This window comes from Ischnura elegans, chromosome 3 (genome assembly GCF_921293095.1).
Source record: "Ischnura elegans chromosome 3, ioIscEleg1.1, whole genome shotgun sequence".
NCBI lineage: Eukaryota > Metazoa > Arthropoda > Insecta > Odonata > Coenagrionidae > Ischnura > Ischnura elegans.
Window position 1 is genome coordinate 81,057,271 of NC_060248.1, and position 27,489 is coordinate 81,084,759.

Here is a 27,489-nt window from a genome sequence, read left to right on the forward strand (position 1 = left end):
AATATAATTTTTATCGATGAGCAGCTCCCAGCAATAGTGCCACGCACACGTTAACTCATCCGTAGGAATATCCAAGGATAGAGTCTCTATGTTCAAAAGAAGTGTGTACCACTAACGTATCAAAGCGTTTAAACCAAAGGAAAATATCACTTGACACACTGTATCTTATGTACATTCACTCCAAGATGGCTCTCTGCCTAACAATCTACTATTTATCTCTCCTCACCATAGTATCAAATCAGCAAAAAAAATCAAAACAAAAACAAACATGCTCACAGACAAATAAAAAACAACAAATAAACTCAGAAACAGAAAACAAACCAAACACATACAAAAGTGATTCCGGTCATAAATACACATACATCACCCCTTTCCGCTCATGCCCGTCGGCCGCGAAAAAGGGAAAAAATTTGCAAAACTTTCCACAATTATTCGATTCTTCTATTACAGGTTAATCAAGTACCCACATAACATTATAGTTTCCGGGAAAATTATTGAACATGCATGTTTGCTTCGAAGCTCGCTGGCACGAGACAATTTTTCGTAAATGTTAATGACGTGTTTTCCTTCAAAAATTATGGACAGTCGTTGCAGTTGTGGAAAAAACGCCTTTTCTACTTGTTCGTGGTGCCGCAAATCACTTTGCTTTTCATGTCTTTATGATGACTTCCATCCTGAAAATTGCAAATAAAGGATTAACTGGAGTGGTGAGGCAGTGTACTGGCCTTCCACATCCAAATCTCGGTAAAGAATTAAGGGGGATTTCCTAAATTCAATCCCTGCGTGTAATGTGGATTACACTAGTTATGCAGTACACCGTCCGTCGGATGGGACGTTAAGACGTGGTCCCCTTGGCGCCTTTCGTTAAGAGCAGGCTAATGCCGACGCCGGGTTTCTATCCACCCTTCATCCTCAGTTCCTAATCCTAAGCTGATCCATTCCTGATTTAAATATTTTGAAAAACCCTTTTAAAAATATATTCCATAGTAGTAACGAAGATAAGAAAACGAACTTTAAAAATTTTAACAATAAAATTCTTAAAAATTAACACAAAAAAAAGTTCCCTGAGCGAGCATCGATCTCGCTACCTTCATCTCCACAGTCGGACACCGTATCCATTTTGCTGTCGCCCTATTGTTGAAAATGTGCGTTCAAAACAGTTTATATACCATACCTTCATTTTTAACGATTTTTAATTGCTTTTTTCTCGGAATTTTACGAGAAGTGCGTCGTCTCGCTTCGGCATATTACATTTGTACCCATAAACTACCGATTCGCAAAATTTGAGCTCGATCGGCGATGCGAAGGTCGTGTATTCCCCTTTTAAGTTCGTAGCGTAAACCTGGCTCGTTCACGGGGCAGGTTAACGCAACGCTAGACCGACGCTTGGCTGATGCTCAAAATAGTGTAAGAAAAGCCCCTATGAAGCAGCATTCGTATCAAATGACTTTAGGCGCGCCAGTTATAGTATCTCTGTTTGGAAAAAATGCACTGCGTAAACGTGCTGCATGCGTTAACGCACCACGGTGTGCCCTACACATTCGGGTTTAATGTCTTGCGTCAAGCGCCTTCTGATAAACAACAGTTTTTGTTTTGTTATCAGGCGCAAGATAAAGCGAATGAAGCTAAATAAAAATAGCGAAGCGAAGCAGGGACGCAGCGAGGGGAGTTTTTGGGGGTTAAAACCCCCCAAAAGCTCAGAGAATCTTTTTATAAAACATTTGGTTATTAATATTAGGGGGACGGATGAGTCACAAAATATTTAACTGTTCACACAGCCGCAAAACCTACCATTTTGAACCTTGTATCCTAAAAAATATCTGGGGAGGGCCCCCACACCTCTCGCTTACCTTGGCGAGTTTTCTATACCCTACAGACCCGCCAGTATTAGCTGCGCCTATCCTTAATTCCTAGCTGCGCCCTGGAAGCGAAGGAAGAAATACAGCGGATGGTTTACCGACTCGTAAACATACCACATATTGTTTACCATGAGAAAATCATGGGTTTTCACTGACACATGAGAAGAAACATCACAAAAACTGAAATACTGACCATGCGATTTGTTAATCGCTATCACAAATGCAACACGAATTGGAAATTGAATACGTTTAAGCTCAAAAGGGCATATAAGTTGGGATCATGGAATCTTCGGGATGAGAACTTCCTCATCTTTGAATTTTCCTTTGAGTATAGTGGCGTGAATCACTTTCATTTTTTTAATAACCAAGCACGTTCCGTTGGATAGTTTTGGTTGGTTTAGGTTTCGAAAGATCATGAACACAGAGCCTACCTTTAGCTGCAAATCGTGCCGTGGTAAGCCAGGTTCGTCCAAGGACTTTAAATATTCAGATAGATAGTTGGTGGCTTCGTATTCGTTTATTACAAAGTTAAAAGATTTGAATTCATGCAGAGTACACGGACATTACTGATAATCAACAATTGCTTGGAGATTTGTTTACACACACGGTAGTTATGTGTTTGTTGACAACTCAATTCGAGCTGAGCTTACCTCTAATTCAATTATTTTAATACTATTTTAATATTACTTTAATATTTTTAACATGTTTAAATATTTAAAAATTTTTGATATTGTTAAAAAGATCAGTCAATACATTAGTAAAAACGAAAAAAAATCTTATTTCTTTGACCGTATTAACAATCAACTCCTAAAAACATATCTCTAAGATAAAGTTGAATTTTTTTTGTGAACTTTTCCTATTTTTTAATGTCCTATATGTTATCCCGGGCTGAGACGAATCCAAAGAGCCTAATGTCACTAAAATCGGTGCAGCCGTTCTCGAGTTATAAGTGTTCTAACTAACACGATTTTCGACTTTCTTTTATATAGATAGATTAATTAACGAGAGAGTGATATATTTAAATAGATTCATTTCATTTAAGGAGAGGGAGGGACGCATTGTCTCGCCAATGCACCAATAAAATGGCAGTCGTTCAATGGAAATTGGTATGGAAGTGTGGAGTATATTTATTCAGCTTTTGGTCATGTTGTAAGTCTGAATCATTCGACTGACTCATCGAGCAAATTATGGGCTAGCAGTCCACTTAGAGTGATAGGGATCATCCTACTTGACGGATTAATAGTTCAATGGAAATTTAACTCCACTGGTGACGTATACATAAATTATTGAGCTTAATATTAGAAAGATACATGTAAACTGCTATGAAATTACAAATTTAATATAAATACTAATTTAAAATGGCAACAGCACATGTAGATTTTAGAGTATATATTGACGCGCTTAATTTCATCGAAACAAAATCTTGTTAGGTATTGTTAGACAATATAAAAAAATTGCTTATATGGTATACGTCAGTTATTTAAGTCCAAAAATTTTAACCATAAATCATATATTTCATTTCTAATAATCAAACCTAAAGACTGCTTCATTTATGTTAAAATATGCTGTGGTTAATTAGATCCTGCACTACAAGTCCTTTAAAATGGACGTAAAGAGATTGCCACCGAAAAAAGTTTCTCCATCTCTTAGTTTTGCATTTCATTTATCGGATTGAAGAGAATATTACCGTCACAGCTGTGTAGAATATGGCATTAGCTAAAAAGTAGGGAGGATTTCGTTGGAATAGCCAGCCAACACAGCCGTAACGTTTGCCGACGTGTCTTTCTGTGGGAAGACTGCATCGGGTCATGCTTGCCGGCATCCCATAGACACGGTCGCTATTTTTTTATTCTCCTTAAGCTCAGGTCCTCTGCAGGAAAATCTTTATTTTTTTATTCCTACCGTAGCCAACTTTTCCTTCTCGGGTCATATTTTTTTTCATTATTTTGGAGTTTTATTTTCCTCTCCTCTGGCTATTTGTGTTCCTGGGCATGCGAGCATATTTTGTCTCTCTATCAGGGCGCTGGTCATATTAGCGCGTTTCGTTCAAAGAAGTCCGAGCACTTTCTTTTATTTCACACCGCGAAGAATATTAAAGAGGTGATCATATAGTCCCAACGTGCGGCTGTGTTCCTGAGAAATAGACGTGCATGTTCCCAGAAAATATGCTTTTATTCCTTCTCTCACCACGTTTTTTAAGCCTTTGCGCTATTTCTAGCTTTTACCTGAGATGAAGAGCTTTTTTATGTATTTACTTAGTTATTTTACAGCCTTTACTGTACGTTACAATTCAAAACGTCAGTTCTTCCCAAGTATTTGTCAATATAAGTTCCCACAAAAGGAATGGTCACGCCATTTGTTTATTTCCCATTAGTCAGCAAAGTATGTTTGCTAACAATGATATTTCGTTCACTTAATGCATCTTATCACTCGTGTTTTGCGTGTCGTCAGTTTAATCTCATATTTCTTCTGTCTTATTCTTATTTAAGGTTACCTGTTCATATTTTGGACAAACCTGATTTTTATGCGGTGAAATGTTTCTTTTGCACACTTGTCGACATAGTCAAATTTCGTTAGAAGAAAAAAAATTCACCGCGGCATAAGTCAAATGCACTTTTTCGATCATTTGTGCTCATATTTTTGATTCCATAAGAGGTCTCAACGGTCCACGGGAGTTGTCAGTTGCAAAATAAAAGTTGGTGTTCCCACGAATAATCAGGGAAAAATCTATCACGCAGGGTGAAGTTCTTCCGGTTGTCTTCCAGCCTCTCGACATGCAAATCGCATATCACAATGATAAATTGAGAAACTGAAGGATACTTAGTTGACCATATTCCTGCAACTAGACCATAACTGTTTCAGGCTATTTCAACCTTTCAGAGAATATCAATGCGTAGGCACTGAAGTCAGTATTCATGTTCATTGTATTCATGGTAGGTATTTAGTTACATTACCCCTTTATGGTTAATGTCAGCTCCCACAAATAATCCCATCCTAAACAATGTGACAACTTTCAAATTATGTATTGAAAATGGAAACCCATATTTCGGTCAGATTTTACGAGCAATATTTTCTTCTTCGTCATTCAACAGTTTCTCAGCTTTCAATAGGACGAGCTCATGCTTCAAGGTCATTTACTGGCCTATAAATTCCATCAGTCCTAATATTGTTTATTTCGTAAACATATGAGTGGCTTATCGTCCAATCTGGACTCTTTGCTCTGCTCACCCAAAACCAGAATTATCACTAATTTGGCCTTCTCCTTTCTTACGTCTTTCCGCCCTGGTAAATTTTATTTCCTTACTGATTTGGCATCGACTCCGATACGATATTTTCCAAACTGTGGGAGTTTTTTCTCACAGGTATGAAATTGGTTTATTTACTGCTTTATCTTCTCTATTACCTTTGTTATAATTGCAACGCTTATAAATGAACTTTGAATTAAGAACTTTGATGAATTTGCACCATTTAATTTGGATATACCTAATAGCATTATTGAAGTAAAAAATAAAATTTCACGATTCACTTAGATTATAAAATACCTGATGGTGATACCTGATATTGAAACGTTGAGACTTGAAATATATCACCTTCCTGTAAAACGCGAGTAATTGTCGCGTAAAAGAGTTCCTTTTTTATCACAGAATAATTATCTTTTGGTATAGAGTGTATAAAGAAGTACTGCGATACTTTAAATTATGTTGAACCAAACGTTTTCTGCCATAGAATAGTTTCTCGGGTTTTCCACCGGTTGATGTCGTCCATGTCTCCCGACGTTTCGATCCGCGACTTGCTGATCATCCTCAGGGGATCTTCCGAATTCGGAAGGATGATCAGCAAGTCGCGGATCGAAACGTCGGGAGACATGGACGACATCAACCGGTGGAAAACCCGAGAAACTTTTCTGCAACTGATACGCCGGGAAAACCTAAGATCATACGTCTTCTGCCATAATTTTTGTTTTATATGTGGGGTTTAAATAAATACAGAGAATACTTCCCAGTTTTAGAATCAACGTGATCTCAGGAGCCCATGACAATGAGTATCATTTTTTGCAGCTAGCCAAAGAGAACTCCTTTCAATAACAAAGGTCTTAGTTTTCGAATCTACGAATTGCTTTTGGGATAGTGGTTTCGGCGAAAATTCCGTCCTAATGTTGCAGAAAAAAGAGATATCCAGTTCGACTTTTAACCACAACGTTTCACAGTTTCCGTCGCCGCAGCCATCGAACTGAATTAACTGCTGAGGTGATGATGACAAAGTAAGCGAGCAAAAAGCATGTTGTTTTGGAAGAGCGGCCCTGGGAAGGGGAGGGGGTAGTGTGGAAAAGTGGAGGAAGCCTTTGAGAGGGTAGCAGGGGGAGTGGGAACGACGTCAGAGGTCATAGATCAATAGTCCAGGAGGCAGGTCTTTACGAGGGCCTAAAGAGATAGTCTCGTCGTCTTTTTTGTAGTGCGTACAAACTCCCAGGTACTTTCAGGTTGGCCATATACAGAGGGAGATACTTTTAATTTTTTATCTCATGGTTTGGTGATAAATGTCAATTTTTGAATTATGATAGTTCGAAAAACCTACCAACAGCATTCCCACGCAAAATAAATATAAGTACGGTGCACGGTTGCGTTCTTGAATGTTGAAATCAGAGATAGTTGGGACGAATTTAGCCCAATCTACCAGTTTTATTTTGTTTTCCATGGCTAAATTTGATAGGAAGTCAAAACAAACTACTTGGCCATGCCATGAGACATGAAGCTGGATGATGACTATCGTCAAGGAAAAAATAGGTGGTAATGACGGAATAGGAAGATCTCGAATAACATATAGGGAACAGGAAAAAAAGAATGGGAATGAGAAGAAATGCGTAGGCATGATTAATATTAGGTGGCTTGAAGATTCAGTGAAGAGCTGTGTCAAACCAATGTAAGGATTTTTAATTAGATGACGGTGGTGATGCATTACTTACTTTAGCAATCATCTGTAATTTTTGGGCTGAGCAGCGTTGACTATTCTCAGCATATATCTGTATCTCAAAGGTTACATGTTTATGTCTGTTAGAAATGTAAGCTAAAATTTTCTAATTTGAGGTGCTTGCAAATGATTATTTGATTTTCTACATAGCTCAGAATGATACTTTGAGTTATAGGTGAGTTATAAGACACGAAAAAAGACCCGTTGAGCACGAGTGAAGACTAATCTTGGCATGCTAGAATTAAAACTATACACTCGGCGTACCTAATATATACATTTGGTCGAAAGAGCATATGTAAGCTCACATAAAATTTTCGAGGTTCACATTGCCTCTTTTGAATTATACCTACCTATGTGAACTTTTTCAAATTTTGTAAACACATTTGTAAACTTTTTAGTAGTCAATAACTTCAAATTTACGCTAATCTTAATTTACAAATAACATAAACTATAATTCTCTGTATAATGAACCAAGCTTTTCCGGGCTTTTATTTGGACATTTACGTAAGAATAAATTAACTGGGAATGTTTTTAAAAATTTCTGTGTTAGTAAATAATTTATGTATCGGTTGCAATATTTCTTGCAACGATTCCTATAAATTATCATAATTATGTTATATTTAAATAAATTATCTTTCTCAAGCCATTTTAAAGATTCCGAAACCCTTAATTTTGGATTGAATTCTATAAGTACTTCCCGATTCAAATCACATATTCTGGCCGCATGGAAATATTAGATGCAGTGTATCTGCCTCACCTTTTTACAGAAAAAATGTTTCACCATTTTCCATGAAAAAGGGAAGCGTTCTCAGTATTCCTTCTTCTTCAGGTATCACTGATCTTCATTCAGTGAGGGACGTTAAATATTGTGATGGAATAAAATTAGACGCCTTGAAGTGATTTTTTCCCTCGATAAACAGATTGTCTTAAACAGTCTCTCAAGATGTTAGGAAAATTAGAAAGAGGAATTTTATTATGAGGTGTCACTTATGCATTTCAAATGGGTTCTGTGTGACAAATCGGTCATCAATGATCGGATACTTTGCGTCATAAACACCTTTGAATAGTTCTCTTGCGACAAAGGAACCTCTCCTCTCCATACTCTCTGTGAAACAGTAAATTATTGTACAAAGTTATACCTAACGAAAAATAATTATTGCCAATCATTATAAAAATTTCGACATCTATACTAATGTTTTAAAAAAAATTTTAATTATTTTTTAAAATGTAGATACATATAAATTTTTTCTTGTGTCCCTAAGAAAGAATAATATTGATAAAACGATAATTATATTGTTATTTTAAAGCGCTGAGGATGGATATGGAATTTTCTTTTTTGATATTTTATTGTAATGTTTTTAATAAGACAAAATATTAGGGGACGCATGCTTTCTCCTTTATTATTTCTGTCACTACATCTTATATTCTACCATTTTGAGAGCATTAAAATTTTTTTCTAATACTGGGCCAACTTATCATATGCCACATTTTACTATTACATCCTGTATTTATTAAACGCTGTAAATCTTATATTTCAATGTATGCAGATAGAAAATGTTTACATATTAACCTCAAATATTTTCCCACTTCTATAAACTGAATACCATTTGATCAAGTAACGAGATGAGATACGTGTATGAAATGTTTTCAAGCGTGATTAGAGAGATAGGATTGACACAGTACGGCTGAGCTTAATGCTCCAGCGACTAAACTCCGACAACCCTTTGACTTTCAGATTACGATCAGCTTCATACTAAATAATTACGTGATTCAGTACCATCCATTCATTAAAGGTTTAATCATACGCTTCAGCACCTCGAAGGTTTCTCGTTAACAGTCGGCTTCGGGAGCGAATCGATCGCAAAAACGGATCATCAAGTTTATAATTGATGCGAAAGTGTCCTTTGCGGAATAAATCTCCGGATCTTAATCCAATCAATATTTGGATATGGATCCAGATGAGCTTCAGTAACCCTTATCCCGTCTTCATCCCTTCAACTCAGCTTCTAAAACTACTGCACCCATGTCACACCCGTAAGTGTGCGCTTTTTTAAGCATTACTTCAATGAGAGTAGAGCATCTTTTCATCTTATCTTTTAGTCTTTCAATCTGAATACCTTAAAAGTGCTTTCAATGACCTCGTTAAATTTTACAAACTGAAATCTCGTTTAAAATTTTCTGCACATAAGGTAAATAACTTTAATTATATCGTATATGGTTTGTGGCATCCGAAGGTGGAGCGTCGCATATTTTTTAATAGGGCATTGCATAATTTTTACCACTCAATTTACTAGCGCACGGAACAAGAAGTTGCGTTACACAACTTTGATAATGTTCTTATGATGTGACGGCTTCATGCATTACTCAGAGGAAAATATTGATCAATAATTTATTTTAAAAAATAAGGCATAAATCCCTCCAAAGTTAAGTAACCATGCATCTTATGGTGCGGATTTTATTAGCATCAACTGCTTAACGGTCGAAAGTCGTTCAAAAGTGATATAAACCGTTTTCCTTAGACATTCGCTCTGTGAGGTAATTACGCTAGTTACATATTTTTACTTCAATTTCTATGAATAACCCCGTTAAAGAGAGTACCTGTCGAATCAGTTCTTTCTTTTTTAACGTTCTACTGGACTTTAGAGATGCAAAGAGTTTTAAAGTTTAAAGACATAATTGTCAAATAACACTTTCATCAATTTTGTTGCTTCAAGAGTTGGAATACATATATTCGTAACCAAAACAAAAAATTATAATAAAATTTAAATAATAAGTTGCAATAAAACCACGTATGGGACTTCTAAATATTTTAAGCAAAGTGTGTTCCGGCACTGCTAATTTTGCCAAGATGTCACTGCATAGCGTTGCATGAAACAAGTGACTTTGTTCGCAGTCACGCGCACGGGTGTAAAGTTATATACACAATTGATGAAGGTCGCCATGAAAAATATGTGACTAATACCGTCTAAACCAATTTTTTATGTCTACACATTTAGATGATTTTTATCATTACATATCATTTCATAAAAATTTTCCTCACAATTTCCGCTTACAACCTATAATCTTGTGATTACTTATATTTCTCGAGGACCGAGGCGATACTATAGTGATTTGCCCTGCATTTCGACGAAATTCGCCTCTGTTCTCCGGCTTGGCAATTCCCGTTTGCGTCGAGAGATGGCGAAATGCTCGCTTCTCATTGCTTGCCTTCTCGCCCGCCAGAACCCTTACCGGTGATGACCTTGACTGACGAAAGCAATCAAAGGGTGAAGACTCGTTGAAACCGCGACCGCGCCGTTTCAATTGGTCCGTCTCCCTCCTCTCCACCGTTCGCTAGATTTACGAGGGCCCTCTCCGAGCGCGACATGCAGACGTAGCCACGATTTTAATTCCCACCGCAATACGGAATCCTCAATTTGTTCTTTCGCTACACCTTTCGTTCTTTCGGCCATGGTTTTTATTTCGACCCGACTGTAGGCGTCAAAAAATAAAATAATAGTTCCAATTACGGCTTTTTCAGTGAGCACATGTCAATCGCAATCTCTGTATGAAAAATGTTCGCAGTTTGATAATCTGGACACGCATTTGGATAATGCGAGCCCAGATCCAGTAATTCTTATGACAGGCAGTAGGATATGCGGTAATGCGGATCACATGAGTTTTGGTTCAAGGTATTTTTATAACTGATTGGATCTAAGGCTTCCGCGGCGTTTCTCCGCATTATTAGCGGCTGTCGGGGGATCCTCCACGTATTTCTGTTGAAGTTTGAACCAACGAGAGCCGTCACTAATGTATTTTTGTAACTATTTGGATTATTCATTGCTTTGTACCAAGTTTTAAAAGTATTTGTGAATTCTATTCGTCGCAAAATTATGAAAAACCTTAGATTCAAGTAAAATTTTATCATAATACGGCGTAAAAGTATGCAGAAGAGATCGCAATAGCCTACATATGTTTTTAAAAAAAGCTAGAAAGGGAAAGGAACGGATAGGATCATAGTATAATTTCATAAATGGGAAGAGAATAATTTCATATGTTTTTCTCCCTTACTATACGTAATATTCCTCTTTTGCCATGTTTTCCTATATCGGGTGCTTCATCTTGCTGCATGATGCACGGAAAGTTGTGGGTCAACTGAATTTGACGTGGAAGTACATGGCCGCAAGTAAGATAATGAAAAACCTAAAATGAAACCTGCTACGATTAGATTAAACTAAATGGAAAGTAGGATAATGGTTTTCTTCTCTTGGTACTATGATAACTCATATTGTTTTGCTTAATTTTGAAATATACTAAATTTGTTTTATCATTGAATTGATAAAAAGGGGTTTAATAACATTTTATGGGGCCACAACTAGAGCTAATTCATTAAATGCCGTTTCCACATTGTTGTACTTGATTAAAATTAATTAGTTTCAAATTTTCTTTTTCTTACGGATGTGAGCATTTAAGCATATTATGAAATATATAAGAAAATGTTTTAAATACCTTTTAATTTATTAACAAAACAACATAATTACTTTGAATTGATATTTTTGTGATTGGGTTCATAAGGGCACATGTATATTTGCATACTAGTTCAAAATATGTAATATAATCTGTGATATGGGTCAAAAATTAATCCTCTATTATTATTTTTCTATAATTTTTGTTAACTCGTAAAAAGTTTAAACGGCAATTGTTCATTGCAGGCAATATTTGTTAAGATCAAAAATTGTTGATGATATATATTCATGCTCCGATATCAAACATTAAGCAAGCTTTTATGCCTTACTGGTTCGTTCACTCATAAATGAACTGCCGAAATCGATGAAGTTACAATCATGAAATTTTCACCTGCTTTTCAGCTTTGTGTTCAGTTTGGCCGCAATAAGAATCATCGCGAATTACAATTTTTATGGTTTTTATCCAATTGATATTAACTATTCGACCTTTCTTCTGTTGTTTTCGTCAATTTTTAAATTCATTAGAATCAGTTTATTGGTTGGTCATTTTTTTCATAATACGGAACATTATACATTTATATCATCATACGAAAAAAGGATTCTGTAATTAATGCTTTCGTTCAATTTTTCTCTAGCATCTTATTTCCCTGAATACTGTATTTTATACCCAGGTTTACCCTTTTTCTTCATATCAACCACGAAAAATAACCGCAGCAGCCAAGCACAGAGATAAATTGAAAACACAAAAGAAAGCAAAAATGCTTTTAGTTAAACAGACTGTAAAAAGTAAATATATTTTTTTAAATTCTTAATCCATATTATAATCTTTAATACCGTATAACTCCAGCGGGTTCCTTTATCTTCTATTTTATAATCCATAGGGGCCCTACACACAATCTGTTATAAGAGGATAACGCGTCACGATCCCGTGCTCACTCTTATTTTTCGTTAACTCAAGGAGCAGCGTCTCAGTATGGAGGCGGTTCGCGAGATTTTCACGAGGTGCGATGGGCCGGCGCAACCCGCATCCTCTCTGCTCCTCAACTTTGAGCCCTCTCGATCATACCTCCGACGCCACGAGGGGAACTTTTCAAGCCTTGCCCCGCGTCGACAGAATCGTTTCTCCGGCTCAGTCTCTGCCGCGATGTAAAGATCACTTTAAAAGGGCATTCCTCTCGCTTCACGCTCCGTAAAACCTTAGTCAACACCCTTTCTTTCTGGGTCATTTAACCGATGACACAGCAGTGTTCTCCATTCGAGTGGTGTCGTGGAAAAAACTGCCATCATTTTACACAGCCGGAAATCGTTAGCGAGGTAATTTCCCAGTTGTTTTACACTAAAATTTTAGTAAAGCTCGGATTATTAGTACTCAAAAGATTCGTTAATTTTGAATGATAATCGTGAAATCTCTTATGTGAATTTTGAAGGGTGAATGATTCAACATGGCTATTTTCCTCGAAATTTCATGTCTTATCGAAATTATAGAATATTTGCAGTCTTTGGATTCATGATAAGTTTTTATCAAAATATTTAAAATATAATGATTTTTTTAAATGAAAAATTAAACATTTTATTCGCTATAATATTTTTTTTAAATATGTACAATAACTTGGTTTCGACGCTCCGCTTCATCTTTAGGCCCGAGGATAGCGCAAAGCATCGAAACCAAGGTAGTGTACTGATTAAAGAAAATATTTTGTTGAAAAACAAAGTTTAGTTTTTCATTCAAAATGAGTAAATTCCATAAAGTATCGCAAGAAACCATCAACTTTATGAAATGGATTGTCACATGTTATGAAGTCTAACGTATTTTTTAGAGTTAAACCAGGTCGTCTGTTAATTGTAACCAATATCTTAGAAAAAAAAACTTTAAAAAGTTTTTTACCATTGGTTACAGCGCAATTTCATCAACTACTGATATTAAACTATTAATAGTGATTACTAAACAAATAGCGGTAGCCTTTTACAAAAATTTATGAGCGGCTTTTAAAGTTAATTCCATTCCTCCTAGAGGCATTAATTTAATCTAATCTATGTAGATAATATTCATTTCCTTGACACCGAAGACATGAACACAGGTAGTACAACAATTTCCGGGTTGTGCTATTTTTTATAGACCTTTAAATGCTATGGCAAGAGGTAAAATGTGTTTCTGGTGGAGGATTCCACTTATGAATGGCTTTTTCTTATCATTATCGCAAGGTTAAAATTAATTATGAAGCCAGTGGGTAGTTGCCAATGCCATCTACTGGTCATTGTATCCTCTAAACGTAAAAAATCCGTCTTATTGCGTTCGTAATATTAAAATTAACACTATTTTGGATATTTGACCACACCTTGGAGTATTATTGGTAGTTTTTCACTTTGGCATTAGTCACTTGGTATATAGCAGGTCTCATCACCTGACCCGGGAATTTGGATTATAACTTTCGTTCAAATTTAGTCCAAACTGCGAATGCCCATTATACCCAATGAAAATAGCTTACAATTTTAATTAATAGTTCCCTTTAATAATAGTAGTAATTATTCGAAGGAAATTGAGGGCGTGACTTATAAGGAACAGATGGTTGAAGATGTTAGGCAAGAAGGCAAGAAAATTTAACAATCGGTCAAAGTATTAGCTAGGTACATTGAGTGAAGGGTAGGGTCAAATCAATCTTCGGGTTGATGAACTTTCCATTCTATTCGGGTTTCTTCACCGCGGAAGACGCCGAGTGTAATTTCGGCGAAACTGTTGTCTTCAAAATACAACAAACGCGGTGAAGAAACCCGAATAGAATGGAAAGTTCATCAAACCAACGCCGCGAAAATCTTCGAACCTACAATCTTCGGGTTATTGAAAGATCAACATGATGATGAATTTTTGACAGATATTCGAGATGTATATTTCACCATTTTCATTTTCATATCGTGAATTCGTAATACTTAACAACAAGTGAATGTGAAAGCCAACAATTAAACCTTATCTCTGCATGGTAGTGATGGACCATTGGCATTTTAGTACCTCTTCGTGGAGGCATCGATTTTGTAAACAGCAGCTTCTCCTCCTACACCCATAGGGTAAGGAACGAGGGTCGCTTTGGACCGAAGGAAAGGCGGAAGGTGGCTAGATGGAGATATGGGCCTAGCTACACCCCCTCTCTTCCCGCTGTTTGAGAGGAAAATGGAGCGTTGTCGTAGAAAAGGTTGAGGGAAGTGGCGGTGGTGTAACCTCCCAATATCGAAAATCTATTCGGCCCCTGCCAAAGGCGTGCCATGTGCTTCTTCCGTTCGCCTCCTTGGTTCTGGCAGCTTGGCTTTCATGGACCGTAGGCTCACGCGCACCCGTAGGTTAATCACTATTCGATTAGACGTGACCCCCTCCCCAGTAATTAGAACGATAATGCCTCCGGTGGGCTTTCCAAAATAAACGAGGGTACTACCTTCCTTCATCGGTTCTCGTTGTTGAAGGTAGTGTCCATGACCATACAGTGTGACTCCAAAACAATTTTAGCTCTTCACCTAACCCAAATTTTCCATTTCGTCTTTCGAAAGTGAATTTTGTATTTCAAAATATGCCATTAAAAACATCATATAGCTATCTATATTAGAAAATTTACTTCACTGTTTTATATTGGGTATATTATGCATTAATGCTTCATTTTCAAGAACATAGTTGCATAGTGAAATGTTCGAAAAGGAACCTCAAAATATAGAGTAGGTAAATTCTTTCTGTGTTTCTTGCTGAGTAGGTGTTTATCATGCAACTTATTCTTTGCACTCCTTTTTTGCCTTTTTTATATAAACCAAAGAAGGAAGTTGCTTAGGCTATGATCAGTGCTGCTACTCAGTAAAAGCATTAGCGCAATGCAGTTGTTCATTCCCTTTACTTACATGATGACAAGACACCGTTTTCATTAAAATTAAATGTCCTTTGAGCTCACTTTTTGCGAAGTTCTGCTGCTTTAAATTTTCAAATCCTTGCCAATTTGGAATTACAATTCAATATGTTTTTGCAATTTAAACTGCGTATCGATTATTAACTGTTTAAAAGCTCAAATAAAAACAGTAAAATTTAGAATTTAGATTTACCACTGACTACAAAATGTAAGATCAATATTTTCTACAATATAATCGCAGTTGGTCATTGGCTGGTTCCTTTCCAAAACGTTGTGATGATAACGAGAGCGTAGAAAAGTACTTGCCATTTCCTATAAGGGGGCTTTTCTAGCTAAACTGCAAGTCAAAGCCAGTATTTTTTAATAGATATTATTTAACTGACTTATGAAGTTGTCACCAATATTTCTGAATAGAACTTCTTTAAACGACCTAGTCATTTGGAGTAAAGATTTTTTGAGATCTCTTTGGTACCGGGAAAACTTCCAGGTAAATAGACCTTGAGGCTATTCCCGAAAATCACTTGACTCACAGACAAAATTTCCCCCATGAGTGGAGCACCGGAGTTAAAATTTAGTGATCAGAGTTCGGTATCAAATTATTTTTTACTAAAGAATTAATCATCGACTATATTTCAATACAAATTCAATATAAGTAAAATACCGTATGGTAACTCATACAATAAAAAAATCGCAATTACTAATATCCATTTAAGTATCTCAGGCTTATGAATCACTTTGTTTTGCGCTTTTGTAATAAAATATATTCCGCACAAATATGAACTTGAGAAAAGCCATGAAATCGATTGCTTCTTCCCAAACCATTTCGGCGAGCTCTATTTGCTTCTTATACTTGTAAGAGTGTTTCGAATTCAATTCCATTTTCTTTTCCCTATCCTCCTTTAAGCCTACTCGTGGCTTCATATTACCCCTCCCTCTTCTTTGAATATTCTTTTCTCTTTACCTTTCTCCCAACCCCCCAACCCAGTCTCAAGGGACCATCCCACGCACCCCTCGCCCCACACCTCATCACCAGACACCCCTACCATCCTGATAACCTTTTTTTCCACTGTCTTCCCGGTTTGGCTGCTCTCTTAGGAAATCCCTCAAAGGCGGGAAAAAGCAGTGGGAATACGAAACTACCGGGAAAAAACCACGAATTCATTGGCGTAGTTTCGCATTATTTAAGAATGAAGGCACGTTATCACTTAGTAAGTGCTTTATTCCAGAAGGGAACGTCGCGAAATAGAAATAAGCTAGTCAGAGGACAGCACGAAAGAGAGAGAGAGAGAGCTAACGCTTACAAAGGTAACTTGGCAGGTGCGTTAACAAGTTGCGCATCAGACAATTTCCCTAGCAGCGATTGCTATTTCTCAAATTTACTCATAGGTGCACATTTGAAACAAAAATTCGTAACATGCGTAGTGATAGTTCTCTCACGTATGGCTTAGAGCGGATGGGTGGCACCCTCTTCGATACCCATCACTAGTGATACGTGAAAATCGCATATGCGATAAATGCGATATTGATGCGATACACGTGAATAAATGCGACATATGTGCGATGACTGGACTTTTATGATATTTGAACCATAAATTTGCCTTTTCGACGACAATTTTCGTATATTTAGTGCCGAGAACCCCCCCCTCGCTGCGCAACTGGGCGTTACTGCTTCACTTGTATTTTCATCGGCAGCAACTAGAGAGGTTGAGAGAGAACCCCGGTAGCTTCTGCGATGTTAAGCATATATATATTGCCATCTGCCTAGAAAAAACGGAGTTTAGTAATGCTGCACTCCACACAATCTGGTCACCAGTTAGCATTATGGATGCAGAGAGGAAGTTGTGACTGTTAGGCTGCTAGTTGTGACTCGCAGACGCAACCGGTTGAAGGAAGAAAGTTTTGAAACTTGTTCAATGTTGATATTCAACTGGTGTAAATGATATTCATGCAACTTATATCATTTTTAATTATTTTCTTGTTAATGTTATACTCATTAATTACTTAAACGATTCGTATTTTTTTGAATAACTTTGTTTCATCACACTTTGTCTTCAACTACCAGTGCTACATTATCAAAATAACGAAAAATATATATGCTACAAAATGCAATAAACTGTAATTGAAAGTGCTGTAAAATTAAAATGAAAGTGCTATTTTCACGTATCTCTATCCATCATAAGTATCGCGTGATGAGGGAAATTTACTCATTAACGAGCCCGAGAGGAAAAACCAAGCACGTGTCACAATGATATACGATATGCTAAAATCTTTTTAACTTCACTCAATTATGATATGTCATTGAGCTTCCTATGATTGATTTTAATTGGTAAACAAATGTGAACCACTGAACCACTCGCAAATCCTATGCAAGGACGCACGAGATATGTTAAGACCAAAGTATTGTCGTCACCCGCCAACTACCTATCCTTACCCAAAGATAGTAGTATTAATCAGTAGAGTAGTAGTAGTAAATAGGTAATATAATGCAAAAGGGTATTTTTCACCCTCTCTTTTTCATTTTCACTTATGATATTGTTGCAATCGCTCCTTATTATTCCTTATTTGGAGCTTCATTATTCGTTCATAGTTTACAGTTGTCGAAATTTTCTTCGTTCCTAGTTTACAGTTGTAGACATCGAAAAGAAGTAAATATGTTGCTAATTCCCTGTTCAGTGAATATGATTATTTCGGAAAGCACCCGATTATCCACGGCATTAAAACTCATTTCAAGATTACAATAATCGCTTATTTTCTCGGGACAATCGGGAATCAGTCGGGATACTTTATTTGTCACTGTGGCCTCTTTTACAAACAACTTCCTTCCCTCTAACATATCCCACCTATATTTCTTCTATGAGCTTCTTTCGTTTGTTTTTGCCCGGAATTCTCCACTCACTCGATTCCACCACCCATCCTTGCCAACTGTACTTCCCCCACCCAATCCACCGCCCGCATCTCATTTCCTTAACCTCGTATTTATCCCCACCTTTTCGTCCAAATTACATTCCCCCGCAGCGCGCCGGCATTACCCAGCCCTCCAATAGAATACCTTTTTCCCCACCACCTCGACGCCATTTTTCTGTTCCGCCCCCTCAAGGAATAAAAACGTCCAATTCCTTCGACATCTTTCTCTTTCTATATACATTACGGCGGCCTTTGACTGCTGGAACGAAAATAATATGTATGCAGATGGGATGTGAGAGGTAAAGGTGTGGGTAGTATAGGGGACTGGTTGGTATTCCTCACTTTTCAATTCCAATTTCTTTGCGACGTAACTTTAAGACAAGGGAGTCAAAATTTTGGGCGTATGTTTCCGATCTTACAATAATCTCTATTGCCAATGAGAAGGAACATTTCTCTCTCGATGAAATTGGAATTTAAAACGTGCCAAAAAGGCCTGATGATTTACTGACAATATCTAACTGAGGAAACCCTCTCCTGCTCCCTTCTTCTTGAATGGCTATTTATAGGGACAATTTGCTTTACAAGTTTGTGGAGTGCTTGAGTCCCTAAAAGTATAGTGAAACGTTTGGAACACTGACGTAGTTGGCCGCTTACCTAATAAAAACATCTTGAATGCACACAATCATTGTATATTTTTGGAACTCAAAATGATTCCCATATTTCAAGACAAGATTTGAAAATGAAAAGGCCCTTGGTAGTAGTTAGTGTAGGTTTCCAAAACTTTAGTTTTAGTAATTTAGAAAATAACTTTAGTTTTTTATCCTTCCTTCATTGAACTAATCTGGAGGCATCGTGAAGGTGCCTCCAGATTAGTTCAATGTTAGTGGAACGTGGGCCTAACTTTACTTCGATTTTGATCCGTAAGAAAATCATCAGAACATTAAATTAGATATTCGCCAATGATTCGAGTCCTATTTGTGGCTGTCATAGCCTCCAGCATATAGCTTCCTAAATGCCAGTAAACCGGGTTAATTCTTTCACAACGGCCAACGTTTCAAGCTCCGTCTCGGCACTCAATATTAGGACTGAATGTTGATTTATTTTACAGTTTACCCACATAATTCGCCGGGAAAGCATCAATTCATATTTCCTAAATGCCGTTAGTGTAAATAATGCACATGAATGGAATCTGAAGTAAATTGGCTACCATTCAACCATAGCAAAACAATGGCTAGAAAAAGTATCGGGTCATATAGCAGTTTGATTTTAAGAAATACATAATTTTACACCTTGCGTGATGAAGGATACTCAAATATTTAAATCTAAAAACTATTTAACGGGGAGAATAAACGTATTTGTCTCATTGTTATGAGATACCATGCTTTCCAGTTAATTTGCGTTCATGAGTGGTATAAAGTATGCGCAGTTTTCCTCGAAGTTTTCAACCGTGCTAAACCTAGAGTTCTTATAACAAATAACACCTCATGCATCTCATGAATCGGAATATCATAAAAGTTAATTAATCTGATAATAAATACAATTCCTAAAATTTTATCCAGGTGTAGGTACGTCATTAATAGGTTCATTGTAGATTCGGGAAATATTATTTTACCCACTAGAAAAAAAACTATTTGTTTACTTGATGTATTTCACGTAGCAACTCTCAACAATTAAAGTGTCATTTTTTTCTGTGGAGCTGTTTAATTCTAATTTTTTACCATCTCCTCTGTAGCTCGCCAATGAAATCGCAATTACTTTTTCGCCCCTAATCCCCAACCGCAACCCTTTATTGAGGGGATGAATTTTAGAGGCAGTATGGATGCAGTTTAGGCAAAGGGTTTGGTGACGGTGCGTAATTTTTCCTAAAAAGTACCCCATTACTGATCCCTATCGGCAATCGAAGGCATTCCATAATCGCAGTGTTACTCCAACACTGTATCCTTTTGAATCTTTATAGGCCCCGTCACATAAAACAGTTTCATCCATCTCGATGGACCTTGCATTTAGTTATGTTAAACACAAATAAAAGTTCTCTCGTGGCACAATGCATAATTATCTCGGTTCTTAAGGTACGATAAAATGACAATTGTACACGATGTCTTATTATTGAGAATAAATATTTCCTTCAGTAGTAATCAATGAGTTATTTTGGTATTTCTGTAATTTTCTGAGGCTTTTTTTGAAATCTATTCTTATTCTCAGTTCACATCGAATGGACCAGACGTTAATTTGACTTATTGTGACCCAAACCTATAACTTATATATTTCTTGAGTAGCATTAAAGACCTAACAAGTCATGTAATTAATATTAGAGGACTGATGAAAATTGACATAATTGCGAGATCTTTCTTGCTACTCTCTACTTCCAAATGAGAATGATTTTTCCACTGATGAGTGGTTACGCTTCATGGAAAGCTATGTATGACACTTAAGAGGTTATTTTATTAATATAATAGAGCAATCCTAATATTTGTTTGACGCTCTTCTCGTCTGATGAAGTCTTCCTTTGCATTCCTTACCTTCCACCTATCTTTCAACGAGTATTGTCTTTCGTGATACGACGGTTCTTCTTCCTAAGGTTTCCAAATAATCTCTCTTCTAGTCATCTCAGAATTTCCATATGATTCACACTCGTGTTGTTAAGAGTTTTGATATGAGATTTGACTGAGAATCAGCAACGAAAACTGAATTTGAAAACCATGTATACTACAGTAGAGGAATCCCCTGCTGGCTACTAAATGTGCTCTCACTCACTGTGCATTTAAATAAGTTTGCAAAAGTCACCTCTCAAGCCGCTCATGTTAAGTGAGATTATTTTCGCGGCGAATTAGCTGCAATCACATTTATTCATTTTTATTTTTTTTCTCAAACCACCGAATACAGCTCGTAGTGGCTCGTAGTTTAAATCGGGGTATTCAACAAATTTTACAATTACGCGTGCAAGAACAATCATGCCTTGGATAGGGGAAACCTACCCAGGGGGCACTCGAACCCACTACCTCTTATTTGGTCGGCCGAGACCGGCATCCAAGAATCACTGTAATAAAATGTATCAAATAACCTATCAATGATATTACTTACGATTCCAGACACTATCGCAAATATTGGGAATTATAAATGGATCACTCTGTACTCAAGATCGCGCTGAGAACGCTTGTTAAAAGCGCTCAAAGTAGCAACACATAACTGATACTTACCCAGTTAAAGCGTTAAAATGTTTTCATACCTTAAATTCCACTCCTTGGTATTTGGAGTATGGTTGCTGAAGGAAGCATTTATAAGCGGTATTTTTTATTGTTGGAATGATATTAATTTTACTCTCACATTGAGATCTCGCCACTTTAGCTATTTCCATTCCAGTTACCAGGGGAAGGGACTGGGGCCTTCCTATATGTATTACCCTGCGGCACTACGCTCCACAGTGGGCTAGAATCGAAAAAAGCTGGCCAAAAGTCGCTAGAGTCTAAAGAATTGGTAAATTAACGAAACTTTTTACAAATTGTGTATTGTAAAAATACAATTGAACTTATTTAGGATTATGTAGGCCACAATATTGTTTAGAAGGGCGATAACAATTAAAATAGGCTAATGTGATGCGGGAAGCAAACTCTACAGGGGCATGCCTACCTTCTGCTATGGAAATATCAAGGGAAAAATAGAATTTTTCTGCCGTTGTAGCTGTCAAATAGTTGTGCATAAGGTAAAGTTTGAGTCCATAAGGTTAAATTTTGAGTTGAAACTTTTCTGGTATGTTTTTCCCGATATGTTCTGATCTTCTAACTTCCTCGTGTCGGGCTCCCAATGTCTCCTCGGAAAGCTGTCCAATAGGAAGAATGTCATGTTTCACAATTCCCGCTCCATGTATTAAAATTTTGTTAATAGTCCCCTCTCTATTTGCCAAGACCACATTATGTAAATCTTGACTAGTCACTTTCGTTGTATCCATAACTGAGCAACTACTCTGTGAACGTCATTCGGCAATTCGACTAGGAATACTGAAAGGAGACTGACTCGGCTAGAAATGAGCGAGCCAATCGCAGCAACACGGTGTCCTGCGGTGAATCTGTAAAAATACGAATTAGTGACATAGGAAAGCGATTCTATGTAAAAAAAACTATTCATTAAAAATTTTAATGAACGTACCGTAGGTAGCAGGAAGATATTTGTACACTACTTCAGGGAATTTGATTTCTTCCTCTAGCCATTTGCTATTATTAGCTCTAAAGTAGCTTTCCCTTCGCTGCGCCTTATTCCATTTCTCAAAATATCTTGCGAAAAAGTATGCTTGTAGGCACTTCGTCAAAATACCTTTTAAATTAGCATCTCCATTCAATCGATATTTTTCAATCAAAAAATCTATCACAACATTTTTTTTCTCACGTGCCGTGGTACTTTTTTTCTCCACAATTTTGTCATGAAGCTGTAACCGTCACTTCTCTACTCTCCATGGTTTCTAACAAATTTAGTATCAAACACTACTATATGAAATAAAAAAATATCAGGTAATTAGTTCCATCGATAGCCCAACTATCATCAGTCGTACATGGGTAGCAAAAAAAAATTGCGGACTCCAACTAGGAATCCATTTTAAAAATGAAAATTTTGCTTACCATTAGCACTGCTTCTCACCACAATGGAGAGTAAAATCGTTTTCGATGAATGAGGAGTACACTTATTGTAGTCACAACGAAACGGAGGCGGGTGCAAGGAGGCTTTGCTTCCTAGGTACAACTATATCCTCCTTTGAAGTGCTTCTAACGTTGACAGATCAATCCAGTGTTATAACACAGCACAGTCACTTACAGTGGATGTTCACTCGACACTCTCTCTAGGACAACTGATGCATGTGGTAGGCAAAAAGAACCGGAAAACCCCTAGGGGCACTAACCGAGAATTCCATTTGTCGGAACAAGTGGCGGAAAGGGTCGGCAAGAGGCAAAAACGTGTAAAAAGTATAACTTGGGATAGCTACCGATGAATTAGGGGAAGTAGAAAAGAGTCATTACCGGCAAGGTTGTAAAACCAGCATTGTCGGGCCAGTAAGTACGGAGGGTCGCAAATCCTCAACCAGCCGGCGCGGGCGCCTGCCGCTGCACGTGCATGACCTTCCCTAAACCCCTCGACCGCAGCCTGCCCATGATGCTTGAGGGAAATCCGAAATTATGGAAAAATCTTTTCAAACTCTGTAACTCTGCCCATAACTCTGCTGAGAAACCTCCCAATGACCTCCTAATCGTAGAATTCCCAGTCACCAATTTAGCAAGAAACTGTTATCTGCGCCAAGATGTACGTTGAATTTAGCCATTTATAGTATAATATGCTAAAATCAAGGTGATTATTATTCATAAAATATGTATTCAAGTGACTAATGTCATTGAACAAGCATTCCGTCGTCTTTATGCACGGATATCATATCCTTTCCTCGCTTAGTCCCGCCGCCGTTTCGTGGCTGCCACAGTGGTCCGAGTGGCCGGGGTGGATTCACATAAATATGGTTGTTAAAATTAGGATCGCAAGTTATCGCAAAAACTGCATTCTGGACATTGTTCTATATGCTTTTGTCTATCTCACAGTATAAATAACTCCGTGTATTTCGATGTACATATAAACGATAATTACCGTTAAACTTAAAATTTCATGGAAAATCAACACAGTTTTTGAAAAATTATAAAAATACTAATTAACTAGTAAAATCAAACAAAAACTGTCTCTATTCATTTAATGAAGATCAATTTTATGGATAAAAATACTTTGAAACCAATATTCTTAACAACGACTCTGTAATGAAGCCACAAATTTAGCTATTTTCAACGGAAAAAATCAGGTCACTAAAATCTCTCTGACATGCTCTACTTTGACCAGCTGTAAAAATTATATTAACGCATTCTATGCTCTGTATGGCACCCTATCTTAAAGAGTACATGCTTAATAATAAATATCAACTGTTTTTGGTTGATTTGCGCTAACTTCATTTTTCGACTTTTGGCCAGCTTTTTTCGGTTTTGGCCCACTGTGCGCTCCTCCTTAATTTAAAGAGAGAAGCGTTATGAATATCGATCATATTATGAATGTTTGGCTACATATAGACGCGATCGTCCGGCTAAAATTAACACAACTGATCATTATTGGTTACTTTCTGATGTCACCACTGTTAATCAGCTTGCCGATAAGCCCTTAACCCCTCCTCCGTCGAGAGATGGTGTTCAGTTGATACCGTGTTGATTAATATCCGAAGGCTGGCTAGCGAGGGACCTTGCAGCGCAAGCTGTGGCACAATCTCAGAGTCTGTCATTGGCGCACCACGGTCCCCTGGTCGTCTTAATCGAACCAACCCCCGAGATTTGATGCCTCGGCAACTGAAATTTGCATGCGAACGTGAGGGAGTGGGGTTCGTTCCTCCCAATCCTAGGCTTCGCACGTTGCATCCTCATCTGCGCCTGATAGTACTGTGTTTGCCCGTGAGGAAGTCATTCACTCTAATTGCCAAGAGGAAGAATTCCTGTGGACTGGGTATGAACCTTTGACTACAAATTACTAATTAACTTACTTAATGAAGTGTTACCAAATTTTTTCAGGAGACATTGAAATGATTTCTTTCAAATGTTTTAGGAAAAAGTGGAGAAAGAGGAAATTTTTGAGGAAGCAACGATCTAAATTGCATAATGTAATCCTTGAAATTTAATATACGCTTTTTTTAAATGAACCACAATCATATACCGATCATCCACGTGGCGGAGTTGAAATATACCACACACATAAACCTTTATTTAATTCTTGTTATCAAGTATCTAATATTGTACACAAAAATAGTTGTATATTACTTCATGTGTATAAAACTCATTTCTACTGCTGGGTCTTGGAAATAAGGCAATATTTATCTACTTTCATCACATTTCAAAGTTAAATGTAATGAAAGAAGACATTTTCTAACGATTAGAATAATTGATTAATTCACAAAGTATCTTAATACAATTTATTTTAAAGAACTAAAGTTTTACTGAGCTAACCTATCTCTTTTACCTTCTTAGGAACACAATGTAATTCGCTTTATATTCATTCATATGTTACGCATGAATAGTGTTTTTGAACTCGAGGCACACGTGTCCTCAGAGTATGGCCCATTTTTTCTACGGAATTTCTAAAGGTCTTTCGCATTCTTTGTGTTTCACAATGACATAGCATATATTTGATAGTTCATTTGGCAAATGGCAATTTTTTGTAAAATTACTTGTATTCGTCGTTCATATTTGGCAACGCATTTGTGATATTTTTTTGCCGTATTTTTGTGCTAAATATTTTTTTCGGCTGTTGGGTTACCTTGTCCGGATTGGCATCTGGATTTTTTTCTTTCCAGCCATAATTCTAACACAGAGTAAAACTTGGGTACATTGACTTTGGAGATGCGCTACCCCTCCGCAGTCTTTGCTGATCCAAATAAAATTGCATTCTTTGGGGGTTTGAGTCATTTATTTTCCAAATACTGTCTGCACACATAATGCCCGTTAGCGCAGCACATGTCACATTTTCTTCGTTCCTTTCTGCGAGGCCACTTTTTTATCCTATCCCCGACGGCAGTGGTGGGGACATATCTGGAAAGTAAAGTAATGAAAAGTATTATGCATGATTACGTGCGTAGATTACATATAAATAAAGAAATACATTTCGTGTAACATTGGATGAATAAATTATGAATGCTGATACAATGAAATTTTTGAATTATTTTTCTTTAGTTAACATTCATCCCAGTGGTTGACTTAAAAATGCTAAGCTACGTCTATTTTCAATATTTGAAGCTGTAATTATTTGAAAAATATGATTTTACATCATGGCATAACAATAGCCTTCTTGATTTCATATTTTCAAGCATTTGAAAATTTTTTATAATGACTGTAACATTTTGTTATGCTATTGTACATGTGAAAAGTGCATGTTGTCAGCAAATTGTTTGCATCCATGGTGATAGTAAAGTTATGTGACATGAATATTCTAATTAATGTATTCCTGATCATCATTACAAAATTAAGGATTTCAGTATGCTAAATTTCTTCCCATTATTTCTTTCAATAGGTTCCACAAACAAAAGATCTACCTCCTACGCGGTGATGTTCTACGTCCAAGGAGAATCTTACGAGTGGAACTCGGGCAACGCGTACGACGGAAGCGTCATTGCTAGCCTTGGTCACGTGATCGTAGTCACTATCAACTTCCGACTGGGAGCCCTCGGTAAGTATTCACGGATGAATCCGAATCGTTATTCAATATCTACTTGAATACACCAGGAAAATATTCATTAAACCACATTCATATACCGATTACCATATAGGTTTAAATTATGCGCTTAACTGACAGAACAGAACGTTATCATGCAAATTATTAGTTGAATTTATTTCTGGCAATTTCACCCTCGTTTAAATTATACTTTTTTTAGTCATTGTTCTATAACCGTTTTATTACTTATGTTCACTTAGAATTTTGCATGTATTTTGATCGAAAATATTCAAGGTAGCATAGAATAAAGTGTTCAATGGTACAAAATGAAAGATTGTAATAGTGTGAAACGGATTTGATTTAATTAAAAATTTGCGGAACGAATTTATAGTTGAATGGAAGGAGCGAGTTTTATCACTGAGATAAGTGGAGGCCATTGCATCAAAATATCAAGTGTTTACTTAATTTGGAAGATTACTTATGTTGATTGATTTTTTTTACTCTTTTGAAGCTTCTTCGGTCGATTGGCTGTCTTAATTCCACTCTCACAAATTCTTTGGTGGAATTATTTAACCGAATAAAAATTTCTACTCATGTGAAATACTTTATCCATGACTGACATCCTAAGTAAGAATTTGGTGAGAAAATTTATCCAGACATGTTTTTTATACTGCATTTGTGTCACGTAAGATTATAAAACATTATGTGCTCGCTCTATCTTATCTTGTCTGCATTCCTGCGTTCTGCGTTTCAAAAATATTGTCAATTCTTTAACACACAATAAGAAATTACTTGTTACACAAGGAAAAGTTTCTTTCCGTTCAGCCGTCGAGATAAAAGTATTTGAGACGAAGGGGAAAATATTATTGGTGCATTAAATTTGTATAGTCTCTAAGATAGCGAAGGTTTTAAATTAAATGATGGGATAATAGTTTTAAATTAAGACTTATCAAGTTGTTGTGATGATAAATTTTGAAGTCAACTTTTACGGGAGAGTTATTGTAGGATAGCCTAGTGAAAAGATACAACGATATATTACTGTGTACTTATTTTGATTTCCAAACTCTACAACACGTTTCAATAGACATACCAGATGATGTTTGCTAGTCAGTTGATAAACGTGCTATGGAGTTTTGAAATAAAAATAAGTAGACAATTCCATTTCATTTTGTATTTTTTTCGGGAAAATCTTTGTATTGCACGTTGTTCGTTTTATTACACTGTCTA

General features: G+C 36.7%; 1 protein-coding gene across 1 annotated transcript in view; it reads left to right on the top strand.

Annotated features, from left to right (window-relative positions):
• Positions 1–27,489, top strand: part of LOC124156064 (neuroligin-4, X-linked-like) — a 913,830-nt gene that overhangs the window by 885,350 nt on the left and 991 nt on the right. The window contains exon 6 of the mRNA XM_046530371.1: positions 26,122–26,277. Within this exon, the coding sequence (XP_046386327.1) occupies positions 26,122–26,277 (156 nt within the window). The remainder of the gene's footprint in view (positions 1–26,121; positions 26,278–27,489) is intronic.